Source organism: Lathyrus oleraceus, chromosome 7, assembly GCF_024323335.1.
Source record: "Lathyrus oleraceus cultivar Zhongwan6 chromosome 7, CAAS_Psat_ZW6_1.0, whole genome shotgun sequence".
Classification (NCBI taxonomy): Eukaryota; Viridiplantae; Streptophyta; class Magnoliopsida; order Fabales; family Fabaceae; genus Lathyrus; species Lathyrus oleraceus.
The window spans coordinates 546,484,788-546,501,185 of NC_066585.1; the positions used below are offsets into that span (position 1 = coordinate 546,484,788).

Genomic DNA, 16,398 nt, shown 5'->3' on the forward strand with positions numbered 1-16,398 from the left:
CACCCATAACCCCGACACCGTCGTCTCCTTCGAAACCTGTCGAAGAACCTTATCACCAAGGCTCAATAAGATAGCGTTGTAGGTTTTCTCTACCATAGTCGTTTTTTCTTTGTCCGTTAACGCAACGTCCATGGTTTCGGCTCCCTTAAGCGCTTCTAAACAACCCCGCTGAACCAGTAGGACTTTCATCTTCAAGCGCCACAAACCAAAATTGTTCACTCCGGTGAACTTTTGAATCTCATATTTGTTGGTGGCATCTTCTCCATGCTCACTGCACCAATTTGTTGTGAAAAACAATGTCGGAATAACAAAGTGTAATCGGTTCCTTGATCGGCAAAAAACCCACAAGGGTGGAAAATAGAGAAGCAAGAAGAACACAATGAAATTGGTTATAAATTGCTATTCTTTACTTTCTCTTGGAACAAGATTACAAGTGTTACATAGTAGCAAATAACCTCTCTCGCCTTAATTAGGATTTGCATTATACAATGATGAGAGACTAGTATGCTAATTATAAAAAAGCTAACTTATAAAACTAATGGGCTTTTACACACATACCCATTACACAAGCTAACTTAGAGAACAAGCTAACTTAAAAAATGTGCATAACAAACATATCCAATTTTACATGCTAACAATCCTAGCATATTTCGACTACAACATGTGAACAAACTTTGACGATATAACAAACGATATACCAGAGTTCGATCCAATATCTCACACGAGTGATATGAATCGTTATGATAACTCACTACTTGAGACAAGAGGAAATGTGCCACAATCTGGAAGAAAGGAGAAAAGAAAACAAAGTGTTCCACTTGAAGATTCTTCCTTTTCTAGTATTGCTCATAGTTTTAGTGATTTTGGGATAGGCGATTCATCACAAAAAAGTTAACAATCTTATCCACGTGTGTACCAATATCCATATTTCAACTCTTATAACCAATATCCTAGTGATCAAACTCCTCCGGTCTACCAACAATCAATGAATTATCACAATCCTTATCATCAACAATCAAATAGTGATTTTTGTGTTATGTCTTTGGACAAGGAGCTATACAAGATGATAGTCAAAGTGAAAATACAAGTTATGTTCCTTCACGTTATTCCACTATGTGGTAACAAGAGTCATGTAACTTATATTTTTAAACATTTAAATTTATATTTAGTTAACTATATGTGTGAAAAGTTTTAATATTAGATACAATTTAAAGATACTAATTAGGAGTTTCATCATTTTTTTTTGCAGTGAAGATATCTTTGTGTGACAAAATGATGTTTTTCACCATCAAGATTGCAATATATATATATATATATATATATATATATATATATATATATATATATATATATATATATATATATATATATATATATATATATATATATATATTTGTGTCCACGATCCTATTTATTTTAAATAAATTATAACTTATATTATGTATTATTTTCGAATTTACGTTTGTTTAAACTTATAATATTACTTATGATAATATTTGTTTCATTAGAATTCAACTTAAATTATACATAGTCTAAAAGTGAATTAAAACTAATGCACAATTATAAATACAAGAAACATAAATAATTACTATAATTTTATAATTTTTTTAAATATTTATTGCATGTATAAAATAATTTCAGACAACAATAGTCGCAATGCGCAACATAATGACCACATTGACAACAACCATAACAACCACAACCACAGTTTAGAGTGTCAACCGCAATTTAAAACCATGAATATTAACATAATCATTTCTATTCAAGAATACGTGGCAGCGCGTTAGACTACTTTCTTACTTCTTAACCATAACTTCAATTAAAAAAAACCCTCTTAATTTGAGAAATAACAAAATCTTTCAAATAATATTGAATGTCTATAGGTTCTATAAAATATAAAGAATACAACAAACCAACAAACAAACATATATAGATATTTATATCTCAATAACATGGCAAAAAAAACTCATAACACACCATTAGATTCTCTACCTTTATGACAGAAACTACATTCTGTATATCTATCTCTCTTCTATAACACACCATCTCATGTTATTTTCCTCAATCTCTTTCTCACTTTTATCTCTCATTAAAAAAAAATCTAAAGTTATCAAAATACATTGGATTCAAATCAGTGAATCCATTTTCACATATTATATATTACATAAACCTATAAACCATTCCATAATATCTAGCTAGTTGTTCATGTCCTTCATCAACTTCCTTGTTTCTGTTTCACATATCTTCTACAATATGTTCCTTATAAGGGTCCCTCAAGCCCTAACCTTGAGCCAATCCAATTGGAAACATCAGCCATCTCTCTAGGAACTGTATAATTACCAAGCCTGCACAAAAGTGATGCAGTTTAGTTTCTAAAGTATCACTCTATCTCTAATTTTGTCTCTAAAGTTTATAAAAATTATATGAAGTCCATCACTTTACTGAAAAAAAAATGGAAATTACGTACCCATCATAGGATTTGAAGGTTATATATTGAAACCCTGCTGAACTGAAGGATCGAGCTGATCTCTCTCCATATTCGTAGAGAACTACATCATCATCTGAAAACATACGTAACATTTTAAGAAAATGAAAGTGACTGAATGTAACCACATACGTTTATCAGTGTCAAACATCGATACAACATATTAAGATATATAGTGGCATACTACTTCCATGGCACATAAAAATTGGTAATGAAGCAGCTCTCCTTTTTGCTTCAACTGACACCTCTATCTTGCTCCTTAAGCTCCTACATCAACATCAATTTCCAACTAAACTGTCAACATAGCGAAAGCGACACTAATAATCATTTTACAACTGTATCGTACAAGATTAAACTCGTATCACTGAACTGACATGAAAAACCGGACATCACGCGAACAATAATATACCTTGATCCCGGAAGCCAGCCACTTAGTCCAACAACTGCTCTTAAGTTGATAGGGTAAGGAATTCCATTTCCATACTTTCCCATGGCAAAACATGTTGCAGAATAGAGAGCTGTTGCAGCACCCATACTGAACCCTCCTATCCCAATTTTCACTACCATAAACAACAAAACAGTGATGTTTTAGTGAAATTCATCAGTATCAAAATCTATATTATTTAGTCTAGAAAGTACCATCAGGTGGCTCAGCTGACAACAGATTAGCAATATGTGCTGCTGAGGCATCTAAACCCTCCCAATCAACTGGACCATCTTCTGAAAGTTCTCCCATATCAAACCCTAATCATTGTAAAATATAACAAAACATAAGGTCACAATATATATACTGATATGTGTGCATTCAACAGTTACAAAGTGCTGATTCAATCATAATAAAAAATATAGAAAACAAGATAGCTTAAAAACATTACATGCAGTGCAAGAAAAAGCACCAAGTATAGCCACAGAACGAGTAGGAGCAGTTGGACAAATCCATTTTATCTGCATCATGTAACATCAAAAAACATATCATATGCTTAGCACATGAGAATGAATTTACTATATTATTAGAATTACCTAGCACTGACACGACACAGATACAAACACGAATATAATGCATGACACTAACAGATAGATACTGGTAACAATTTATAAAAAGTAAAGTGATCAGGTGAGAGGACAAAACTTACATTTGGAAGTGGAAGTGATTCCAGAAGCTGATATGAGCTGAAAAAAAACCAAGCTTATATAGTAAGTACAGATTAGGAATTAAAACACATATTCACTAGATAAAAACACATAGATTAAAAATGATTAAACTCAATGGTAAATTTTGTGCTCATGTTCAAAGAAAAATTCTTAAAATTAATTGTTAAGTCATGTTGTCATATAAATATTCTTCTGTCAATTTATAAGTCATGTCAAGTTACTTAATTTAGTAGTAAATCAAGTTATATGATCATGTGGTCCCTTAGTCCAGAATCTTAGTATATACTCTTCAAAATCAAATTTCCATCTTTCAAAATATTAACAACTTTCTCCAACAGAATTTATTCTATTTGGAATCTCAATACAAGGAAGCTTCATAATAAAAACATTAAACAATATTGTAACAAAAAGCTTCATGAAAATCAGTGACAATATAGAAAAGATGGTATGCATATATACCTCAAACCATTGTCACCAAGACCATGCAGCCAAACAACAGTAGCTTGATGTTTTCCTTTAGGCCTCACTACATGTGTCTTACCAAACTCCAAAGTTCTTCTATCAGTTCTACTACCTTCGAAAAGCATATAAAGTATAAAGATAGTTAATATTTCAAAACATAGTAAAGAAATGTAATGATAATCAATTTTTTTAAACTATGATTATGGCCGCGACATCAAAGTTTTTATGTATGTATCTCCGACTGCATTCACCGCGATTCAAAACTTTGACGATAACCCTCCAAATGGGCCAAGGAATTTGTCATTGATGAAACAAAAAACAATATGCATGGAATGAAATGATGACTTTCCAAACACATTCAAATTTGACATGAAAGAAAAAGTTCTTGCTAGGTAGGGATATCAAGAAAAAAACTAACCAGACCCCATATGATAACATGCATAGTTCATTTTGGTGTCAAAAACTTTTCAAAAGCAATCTTCCAACCAACCTATGGAAGACAATCAAGTAACTATAGAAGAGGTTTTGCAATGAATAAAATGTAGAATGGTGAAGGCTTTTTATACACAAATGAGTTAGGTGGAGTTGGAATAAAATACATATATGTTGGGTATAACTCATTGTTGGAATAAAATACAATATGCATAATAAGTAGTATATAAATACAAATCGTATTTCGTAAACCCTAAACCCTAAACTATAAATTCTAAATCTGATATATTCTTTATTTCCGTTTTTTTCATATCTTTTTGTTGAAGCATTGTTATGTACGTGTAATGTTCACATCACACCAGCTATAAGATTTGCTTAGAACCGCCTAAGAGAAAGAAAATCCATGAAAAGATGCATAGAGAGACAAAAGCAAGAAACCTTTTTTTGGGCAGAGAGAATCACAGCAAAGCAAAGCACCTTCATCCATTTCAATGGACTCACACATAAGAGAGAATCTATGCTTGTGGGCAGTGGCTATAAAATAAAGATAAATAGCAACACAAAGGAAGAATATTACTAAAAACAAGAAAGAATATATGATCTTGCTTTGATTGATTGATGGACAATACCCATTAACCTCAAAACTATATTTTTGTACTTCAAAAACTAAAGTTACCAAAAAATATTTATATTGGAAAGGGAACCTTAACTTCTAGGTACTATTTTTCTTCTTTTACTTTCTAGTTTTTAATAGATAATAATTAAAAGCTTAGTGAGTAGTAACATTGATCTCAAATTAGAAGTGACAAGAAAAAGCACTTAAGTGTTTTACTATATAACCTTCCTTCTTACTTGCTTTCTTGTTTGCCACTTGAAGAAAAGTTTTGTTTTTTTAAATTTGTTTATAGTCATTCATGAGAAAACAATACAAGTCTAAAGTACACACAAATTAAATAAGCTCTAAACCTATTTAGATGCAAAATAACATCATAGAATCTTCATTTATTATACACACCACTAGGTCATTTCTTAATAAAGAATATAGTTGACATTTTGTAAAAAGAATGAACCTTATAAGAAGCACAATGTAATAAGCAATGCCATTGCTTACAAATTCTCAATACTAAATTATAAGTATAATATTATAATTTACAATACTAATGGAATGCAAAGATAAGAGGTGGAGGATAACAATATTTTTTTACTTGATAATGATATTTAGGTAGATTAGGGTGAACTCTTGCACTTTTACTAAATGACTTAAGAATCCTATTCTCTATTTATATTAATAGCGGATCAATCGAGTGTTTATCTTAATTTGGAGGTAACTCTTTTGATAGAATCTGATATGTTGATTGGGAATTTGGTTTGAGATCTAGCATGTTTACAACGAACAAGGTTGATTTTTAGTTGCTTGGATCTTTATATGCGGAAACCTTTGGACACTATGTTCGTTGAGTAGGATTTTAAAAAATAGCCCGCAACCGCAACAACGCAGTATTGGCCAATATCGACAATGTTATCACTATTTTATATTAAAGAATAAATTTTACTTAATTTAAACTGCAGTAATCGTAGTTAATGTAGCGATACCTATACACATTGAATCACAAAGTCCTTTACACGACCGCGACCTTTCTTTACAACCTTGTCGTTGAATTGTTTTTGTGTTTGTTGTTCTTTTGTTTTATTGTATTTTTTTTTCTTCTTGTTCGATGTTTTATTGCACTTATTGCACTTTTCTTTATGATCTTAGTTGGATTTTAGTTATTTTTCGCCATTATCTATATAATATATTAAATCTAAATTGGCGGATTATATCACGACAAATCATATGTCACATACTCAAAATTTGACACATCATCATTATTCTTATGTGGCACCTCTAGAAATTCACCTTTATTTTTCAAAAGGTCAAAGTATATGTTTTGTTGCGGTCATGAGTTCGAACCTTGACATATATTATTTTTAATTTTGATATATATTATTTTTCTTAAAATGTTAATTTATTAACATATTAACTTAACAACTATTTTTTAATTTTGATATATATTATTTTTCTTAAAATGTTCATTTATATTGTTGATTAATTCATATTGTTGTCTATATTATAATTCATAATGGATTATTTTGGAATAACATTATTGATTTCTCACATATGAGTCTCACAGAAAAATGAGAATCAAAATATAAAAAATAATTATAAGTAATATCTTTTAGAATTATTAAAATTTGCAAAAATTAAATTCTAGACATAACTGTCAAATTACAAACATATATTTTTTTTCTTTCAAGTAAAATATTCATTTTTATTGTTGATTAATTCGTATTATTATCTATATTATAATTCATAATATGTTATAATATAAATCTTTAATCATATTTTAAAAAAAATTAATTCAATATTAATCAAATAAAAATTAATTCACGACCGCGCGGGTTCATATCTACTTAATATATTATTTATCATTAAATATAAATGTAAATATTTGTAATTAAGAATTTGTGAAAATATTTGCATTAATGAACCTTGAGTTGACTTCAATTTAAATATTGTGTTCTTTTATTTTTGTCTCCTCAAGTTGTGTACATAGTTTACAACTTTGATTCTCACACTAACACAAATGTGTAGTTTATTAGCTGCTGAAAAGTAGACCCCTCGTATATATTCTCCATCTCCAAATATAAGTATAAATAATTTAGAGGCACTATGCACATGTCAATGAGTACATTCATGAATAATTTATCACTATGTTTGTTAATTCATCTATAAAATGTAGCCGACTCAAGGAGATTCTGCTGGACTATAATGTTAAAAGTAATTGCCAATATGTCCAATCAAGGAATTTAATGAAGCTATGGAAAAAGAATCGACTATACCAATTTAACTGTGTAAATAAGCTCCTATTACTTAGTTGGTTATGTTTCACACTTAGTTTGTTAGGTTGATAGACTAACTAATATAATTCTCAATTATATTTAGTTAATGAATACCTTAATTTCTATTCAATTTAAATTGTTTTCTAGTATAGATCGGTATCCAACTCAGAAATCATTATTAGCATAGATTTTATCATAGTATTTGTTAGAGAAGTGACTTCAAATATAAGAAAAAGGGAAAGGATGGAGAATAATGTGACTTTAAAAAAATATGTTTAATTAAAAAATCTTTAATAAAAAGAATTGTTTAAAATAATTTTTGTAATTTGAACAAAGAATAATTAGCAGAATAAGAATAAAACAAAAATTGAAGTAGAAAATATATTTAAGCTCGTCAAAAATAAGTAAACAAAAATAAAGAGAAATGGGAAAAAGATAATTAAACCAGAGATTTATAGAGGTTCAGTCTAACCACTTGACTTACTTATCTTCTTGAGAATTTTTTTTGGGAGTTTTCACTATAGATGTGACATTTTCACAAGTTATGCACACAACCTTCTTATAAACAAACTAGAGCTTTACAATGGCTATCCTCTAAACCAAACACGAGATTTTACACCAAATTATTCTTAACACCAAATGAGAGCTTTTACACCAAACGTAGCTCAGGAACCAAACAAAGATTTTGATGGACAATCTCACGAACCAAATGAGAGCTTTTACACCATGCAAAACTCATGAACCATGACACTAAGGCAATAATGAGTATAAAGTGGGAAAGTATGTCAAAATACGTTTTATGGTATGGTTTGAAAGTGATTAGAGCCCTCTATTTATATGTAAGAAATTTGACTAAAAAAGGAAAACTACCCATATACTTTTTAATGATCATAATCGATTATGCATTATGTCTAATAGATTATGTGCTTCATAAAAATGGAAACCCTAATTCCCAAAAAGAAAAATCTACAATGTTTAGTGTCATAATCGATTAGGAGTGTTCTTGATCGATTAGGAAACTTTATGCCTTGCTCTAATCGACTGGCTAAGAGCCTTAATCGATTAGGCAGAGTATATAAGCTTTCTAAAAGTTTATGACCACCCTTGATAAATATCACAATCACCTTGATGGTTGCTAAAAGGGCTTTAAGGAGTTTTATCAAATAGAGAGATTAAAAATACTTTTGGGTGAGTGTGTTTGCCTTAGTAATTTAAGAATTACTCTAATATCTTTTACAAGACTCTGATCACTTAGATAGGTACCAGACAAACTTTCACACTTCTTCTCTTTCACAATCTATAAAGCTTTAAGATGGCTTGCTAGATTCAACATTCCACCTGGGATTTGAATTCTTCTTACTAATGAGATTTTATAAGGCTTCTTGATATACATTATCATCAGAGAGATTGCTTGACTGAAGATCATCAGGGATTCCACCGAATTCCACTTTACATTAGGCGTTGTCCTTTAAATATTGGATTTGACATTTTGATCTCCCAATCATAACAACTTGATCATAACTTCATATGAAGACTTCACCTCATAGTCTTGTCATCATCAAAACCATTTAGGCAATTAGACTGCTGCAAACATTATACCTTAAAGCACATAGATTCACAATAATATAAGATAAAACCACATAATTCACAGATTCCGCAAACCCCAAAATCGAATTCCTAAATTATAGCTTCTTCTTCTTCTTCTTCGTTTTTTCTCCATTCTCTCATAGGGAAGATCAAGAATCATATTCTTCTTCTTCTTCGATTTTTCTCCATTCTCTCATATGGAAGATCAAGAATCATATTCTTCCTCTAATGTCAACATACATTCCAACATCTCGACCCATCAAGAAATCCCCGGAGCCCCTTTTACTTCCATCATGGGGAAAACCTGACTCCATTCTTGTCGCACCTCTGCTCAACGAATCCTACAACCACAATTGAATAAAATCAATGTAACAACTATCATCCAAGAACAAACTGGTATTCATAAATAGACTGTTCTATCATCCCTCACTAACCGATCCAAACTTTTAATTATGGGATTGATGCAATAACACAATCTTATCATATATAACTCAGACCCTAAATCTCCAAATTTCTAAAGAGTCATTTTCTTTAACAATGTAGTTGAATCTAAATAACTCCATAATTGTTTAGCTTACATGTTTCACCAAAAAACTTAACCAATAAAATTATTAATACTAATATTATTAATATTTAAATAATTAATACTAATCATTATAAAATAATCAATTATTAATATTTAAATAATTAAACAAACTACATACAAACAAACAAAAATACCATCTTAGCCACAAATTCTATTTACAATAGTCAAACCACAAAGAATAATGCTGCGCTAACAAACTTCAAACCAATTTAATCTTATTATTAATTATAGTGTTACTAAAGTATAGCAGTTTAACTTATACTAATCAATCTAAGTGTGAGATACTATAAAAACTAAAATTATTTTATTTAGTTTTAGTTTATTACTTATATATTATCTTATTTGTTTTTTTAATTTTTAATTTGTTTCATTTTTATTTTTTGATTATGTTTAAATTTTTATTTAATAAATAAATAAATAAATAAATAATGTTTCAAATATTTCACTTCAATTTATTTTTCAATTTTATAATTTATTGCAGTTTTACTTTATTTAGTTTTAAGCTGTTTTATTATGTAATTTAGTTTTTATTTTATTGATTTAGTTGTGATTTTATTTTATTAATTTATAATTTTGATTTTATTTATATAAATTAAGATTATTTTATTTTGTTTAGTTTTATTTATTATTTATATATGATTTTATTTTATTTGTTTTTTTAAATTTATAATTATATATTAATTAAAGCAATAAAAAAAAATTGGGGAAATGATAACTTTTCAAACCAACTAAGTGTCGGCCAAGGCCGACGCTAATATTAAAACCATTTCACTTGCTTAATACAATAAGAAAGGATGTAAATGAAATTTGGGGAGGGAATTTAGCGTCGGTAATGACCGACGCAAACTTTAAAAAAAATAAAACAAATGATTTAAATAATTAAATGAACTTATGTTTATATAAATTAGCGTCGACTTAAAAACTGCCACTAATGTTTTAATAATAAATTATAAAAATGTTTAAGATGAATTAAGTTTTGTGTCGGCTTTTTCTGACACTAATGCTAATTAATAAAACACAATAATTCAAGTGATTTAATCTATTAGCGTCGGCTATTAGAGACATATTGTCAATGCTACTAGCGTTGGATCCATCACCAACGCTAAATGTCGGAAGCTAAATCATGATTTTCTTGTATTGTGAGCCAACATATGCATACTCTAACAAATACTCGTTATGAAGCAACAATATCTATTCTAAAATACATTAAGCCTACATCTTTTCCAGAAATCTAACTTTATTAAAACTCACCACTCCAAATCAAGGGATTTAGTGATAGTTATTGAGCCACTTGCCATGATACTAGAAGGTATGTCACTAGATTATGCATATTCCTAGGAAATTCTCTCATATTTTGGAAATTAAAGAAACAAACCACCATATCTAGAAGCTCCTTTAAAGTCGAGTACAAAGACATGACATCAATAGTATTTGAAATCCAATGGATCACATATACGCTTCAAGATCTCTAATTGGCAAATAAAACATGCGCGTTATTGTACAATGACATTCAACCAACAAGATACATTGTTATCAATTCATCATTCCATAAAATAACTAAACATATAGACCTAGATTATCATTTGGTAAAAGAAAACTCCAACAAAACCTTTTTCACATTCTTCCTATCACATATTCCCAACAAACTAGCGAATATTTTATTCAACGTCCTTGATCATGCACCCTTTCATAACTTCTTTTCCAAGCCTGGCCTATTTAACATATGTGTCCTGGTTTGAGGGGGGATATTAGTCAACCATATTCACTATGTGAGTAAGATGTTGTTAGTTAGTTGGTTACAATTGAAAGTTAGTTTTCTAGTTGAATGCCACTTAAGTACCTAACAATCATATGAGAGCGAGATCAAAATTTGTTACAATAACTAACTATATAGTTGAATGACACTTAAGCACCTCACAATCATCTTGTAATTCTCCATTATTCTGTTAATGAATACATTCATTTCTTTCGTTTTGTATTTAATTATAGTTTATTTCCATGTATAGATCACGTTGAAACTATTACTAGCATATATTTTATTACATATCTCACATGTGCGAAGCGACATCAAAATTAAACTGATTTTGTTTTGTATATCATCACATGTGGGATTGTAGTGTCTCATCTTAGCAAGTCAAGTTAGAGAAATAATCTTAATTTTGTATTGCATCCAATGTATGATATGACCCACTCGCACATGCAACCCAAATTATTAAGTGAAATTAGTAGATGATTTGTGCGTCCGCACGAAAAAGTTTATTTATATCTTAAATTATTTGTTGAAACAACATTAAAAATAATATGATATTGCAAATTTATGTTAGTAATACAAAATAAAAATTTCAATTTTTTGCGCCTTACCTTAATACATCTCAACAAACATTATTGTATATTATTTAAATTAAAATTTCCAATAAAATTTTATGAAAAAATTGATATACATTTCATCACCTACAACAATATGCATCAATGAATAATTCAATTTATATTGATATAACATGCAATTTTGATACGTTAAAAATCCGTGCAAAGTATATTACATCATTTTTATAAAAAATAATATATTTATAACGATTTATTTATTAATTAGTTTAGAAAATATATCTAAATTTTTAGAATTCTTTAGTTTTTCAATATTGTAATTTATTGAATGATAATATATAATATATATTTAAATTATTTACATATTATTATTAACATGAAAAATTTGTTGAAATAAAATCCTTATTAACTATAAATATTTGTAGATGTAACATGATTTATTAACAGTTTTAATATAATTCTAAATAAAATACAATAATATGTTGAAACAATACATAAACAATCATGGTTCATAATATAACATTCTAAAATGAGCATAAAATATCATTTACAAATAAATACTATAAAAAAATCACTACATTTTCATCTCGAAAAATGATATAATGTTACTAAATTTTAACATTTACACAGTATATAATTTATTTTTATTATAGTTTATTGCATTGGGATTTGTGCCATATTTGCAATCAAATTTACTCCCTACAATGTAAAGTATATGATGTACAAGTTTGGTGTCAACATAACACATCTCTTTCGTTTCTCCAAAAATGTATTGCCAATTTGAATACATATTTGACAACATTCTAACTTGTATATTGTTTTTTGATAAATTATAATTTAATTAATTAATTTTATATAAAAATTAATATTTCAGAATTTAAAAAGTGATGGCAGTTATAACCTTATTAATTACAAACCTCACACAATTTGTGTATTAATAATCTAGAAACCTCACAAGTGTTCTTTAATCATTTAAAAACATAACCAACCCCCCTTAGATAAAATAAATTTTTCCTTAAGATAAATAATACAATACAAATGTATAGACTTCAAAAATGAAAGTAATGTATATGATATCCATTTTGTTCATATAGATCAGGTGGATTACTTTTTTTAAATCAAAGTCTTCGTTCAACAAACAAAAAATACAACCACCAACAATATAAGAAAGGTTCATTCAACAACAATGACTTCACTCACAATATTTTAAAGTTGTTTGGCATGAATGAACTAAAATGAATTCACTCACTACTTTTTTTATTGCAAGGTTTTGATACTATATCGAAAATCCAACAACTTTGACAAAAAATCAAAATTGCTTATACATCATGAGGTCAAAGAATACATAGTTTCATAAAATCACTAGCATAAAATAGTTGAAGTAGATAAGTTGATTCATGTTAAAGTAGTAGATGTAGGCACAAAAGCTTGGATATGTGAAGACACGAAGAAAAAAACCATTATTTAAGGGTTTTGACTAGATTTTCCCCAATTTCTCCATTCTACTCTTACCTCTATTTCATCTTCTTCTTCTCCCAAGGTTGCTATCATAAATATATTTTTTAATGGATATTTTCTTGACTTCCTTTTGTTAAGAATATTCTTTTATAATATAATAAGTGATTTGACTTTTCTCAACTTCACATTTTATACTTTTTCTTTTCATAATTTTTTTAAATTTTTTTATTTTTATATATTTGTAAAGACCTCTCGAGAGCAAGGAGAGGGTGACCGCCAATAAGGGGGATTAAACAAAGTCAATAGACTAAACAAAATCTATCTAAAAAGTATGGATTCAACGATCCACTACTATGACTAAGTGGAAGGTTATCATTTTCTAGAAACCCTTAACTCCAGACCCACAAGCCTTTACAAATATCTCATCCCTAGTATGAGAAAACAACTTATTACATACACAAAATTCCTTAAGAATACATAGTTTTTCACCTCACGTAAGTTTGCTCTCTCCTTAGCCAAAAACACCACCGAGCAAAATTTCTCACCACCATGAGTAAGCCCTAACCTACAGAAAAACACTAAGGCCTCTGGCCACCTCTACGAGCATAAGGGTGCCACGCATTATATACTTTTTTTACAAGTATAGTGGCGCCCACCATGTGGTGGTAAACTAACATGGATCACACCTTCCATCACCACCGCCATTTTCACCACCTTATCTTGAAAATAGCTAACAAAGATCCAGACTTTGCAGTTAACACTATAGCTGAAGGTTTCACCGACAGAGGAAGTTATACCTCCTCCCGAAGGAAATATGCCATACATGTGTTAATTGCGAACATAATATCCCAAAGACTCTCCAAAGCAGAATGAAGAGAACCAAGAGCCAAAATCACTTTCTTTAGCAATGACACCATCAAAAATACTCCTTCACGATAATGACTCAATGGTCATCATTATGTAACATGGTAATTGAGATATCAAACGAGTCTTGATAGATCACAGAAGCTCAGATGATATCCTATTTTGGAACATCTTCCATAAACTCCAACTCGGTCTCACCAACATCAAGATGTTTCAGGGTTCGATAGTAGGTTTGTCAGGCAAACAAGTGAAAGTAAGGGCTCATATAACCCTAGAGATAACCTGCAATGTGAGATTAGACTCAAATGAGATTGAAGCCAAATACCTCATAATTGACGCTTTATCGTCATACAACATCATGTTTGGTAGACTAACCATCAACTTGTTATGGGAGATTATATCCACTCAGTACCTGGTCCTAAAATACTTGCTACCCAACAGGCGAGTCGAGATTGTTCGAGGAGACCAGCAAAGTGCCTAAGAATGTTACTAGAGCAACCTGGAGATGGGGGGAGAAGAGCTCTCCCTCAAGGCTTCCCTATTCGCTGAATCACATGATGTAGAAATCACTAGTTGGGATCCCAAACTAGGCGTGGAAAACAAGAGGCTCGCGTCTACATAAGAGCTGAAAGAGATTCAGATAGGTCATTTGGTTGACCAAGTGATCAAAATAGGAACATCGCTTTATGAAGAAGAAGAGTGCAAGCTAGTCGACCAACTTATTAGAAACGTCAAATTGTTCGCCTAGGCATCATCTAATATGCCAGGTATAGAAACCAAAGTGCACTACTACAGAAAACACTTATCACAACGGTTGGAAAAGGGATACCACCATGTAGGATCAACCGTTGTGAGGTAAGGTGTGATTGTATGTATGATGCTTTCCAGCACGGTTGTGCGACTGTGATTATAAATCAAGTAGCACATTACCTACCATAATGGTTACTTTAAATAACTATTGTTGTATGTCTCAACCTATCATAACAATTACTTTAAACAACCGTTGTTGTATGTCTTTTAATAAAATAAAATAAAATGTTGCATTAGAACAACAACAACAAGAAGAACAACAACAAGAACAACAAGAACTACAAGAACAAGAACAAGAACAAGAACAAGAACAAGAACAAAAACAAAAACAAAAACAAAAACAAAAATAACAAAAATAATAATAATAATAATAATAAGAAGAAGAAGAACAACAACAATAACAACAACAAGAACAACAATAAGAGCAACAACAAGAACAACAACAAAAACAAAAAAAACAATAACAAAAAAAACAATAAGAACAACAACAAGAACAAGACCAACTAACATTGCTAACTCGCATCCATGTTTCCCTTGTCTCAATCAAGTTGGAGAAGAGGTGATGGAGTTCCGAAATTTGTTAATGAAAGAAATTATGTTTTCGAGTTTTATTTATGGAAGAAATGATGTTTTCGAGATTGGTTTAGTGGATAAATAGATTGTCGTAAATAGAAGAAGATGTTTGGAGGTCAAAGTTGAAATTCGTCTAAGTTGGAAGTTCATCTAAGTTTTAGGTTTCACACGGATCACTAATGGTAGTGTCTTGAGCGTTGATACTCACTAAATGGACGATAAAGATTTGTTTAAGAACTATGAGGAAACTCAATAAACATGCTTATATTTCCATCCTATCATAAAAAGTGGCTTAAAAATAAATAAAAACAAAATTGTAGGTTCCAACCTATCACAACAATTACTTTAAACAACCGTTGTTATATGTCTTTTACTAAATAAATAAAAACAAAATGGTAGGTGCTAGGATCCGAACTCATGACCAGGCGCCATTTTCACCACGGTTGGAAGTTCCAACTGTGGTGAAAAATGACTTATAAATAAATAAAAACACAATTGTAGGTGTTAGGATTCGAGGGCATGATCAGACGCTACTTTTCACCACGGTTGGTACCTATGACCGTTATGAAATGTCATTTAGTAAATACCAAAAACAAAAAGCATAAAAAAATTATTACCACGATTGATGGACTTGAATTATTCTCAGACAAGATCCAGCCTAAAATATTGCCCGAGGGATGCGACCAAATTCTGACCCAAGAGACTTAATCCAAAAAATATTTCCTGAGGATTTTGTCTGAAGTCTTTCTCGAGAGAGTCAACACCTCACCAGAGGGACTTAAATTCT

General features: G+C 29.9%; 1 protein-coding gene across 1 annotated transcript; it reads right to left on the reverse strand.

The window, feature by feature from the left end:
• Positions 1–1,910: 1,910 nt before the first annotated feature.
• LOC127107612 (uncharacterized) lies at positions 1,911–4,712 on the reverse strand. Its single transcript, XM_051044905.1, has 9 exons — positions 4,518–4,712; positions 4,097–4,211; positions 3,619–3,655; positions 3,361–3,430; positions 3,125–3,229; positions 2,895–3,045; positions 2,670–2,752; positions 2,468–2,561; positions 1,911–2,345 (listed from the first exon to the last, which is right to left on the reverse strand). The coding sequence occupies exons 1-9, from the start codon at positions 4,546–4,548 to the stop codon at positions 2,261–2,263; spliced, it is 771 nt and encodes a 256-aa protein (XP_050900862.1). The 5' UTR covers positions 4,549–4,712; the 3' UTR covers positions 1,911–2,260.
• Positions 4,713–16,398: the final 11,686 nt, after the last annotated feature.

Coding starts and splice junctions, on each gene's coding strand:
- LOC127107612 (XM_051044905.1), bottom strand. CDS start 4,548: ATGAACTATGCATGTTATCATATGGGGTCTG. Junction 4,212..4,517: donor ATGTTATCATATGGGGTCTG/GTTAGTTTTTTT, acceptor TGCTTTTCGAAG/GTAGTAGAACTGATAGAAGA. Junction 2,346..2,467: donor ACCTTCAAATCCTATGATGG/GTACGTAATTTC, acceptor ACTTTTGTGCAG/GCTTGGTAATTATACAGTTC.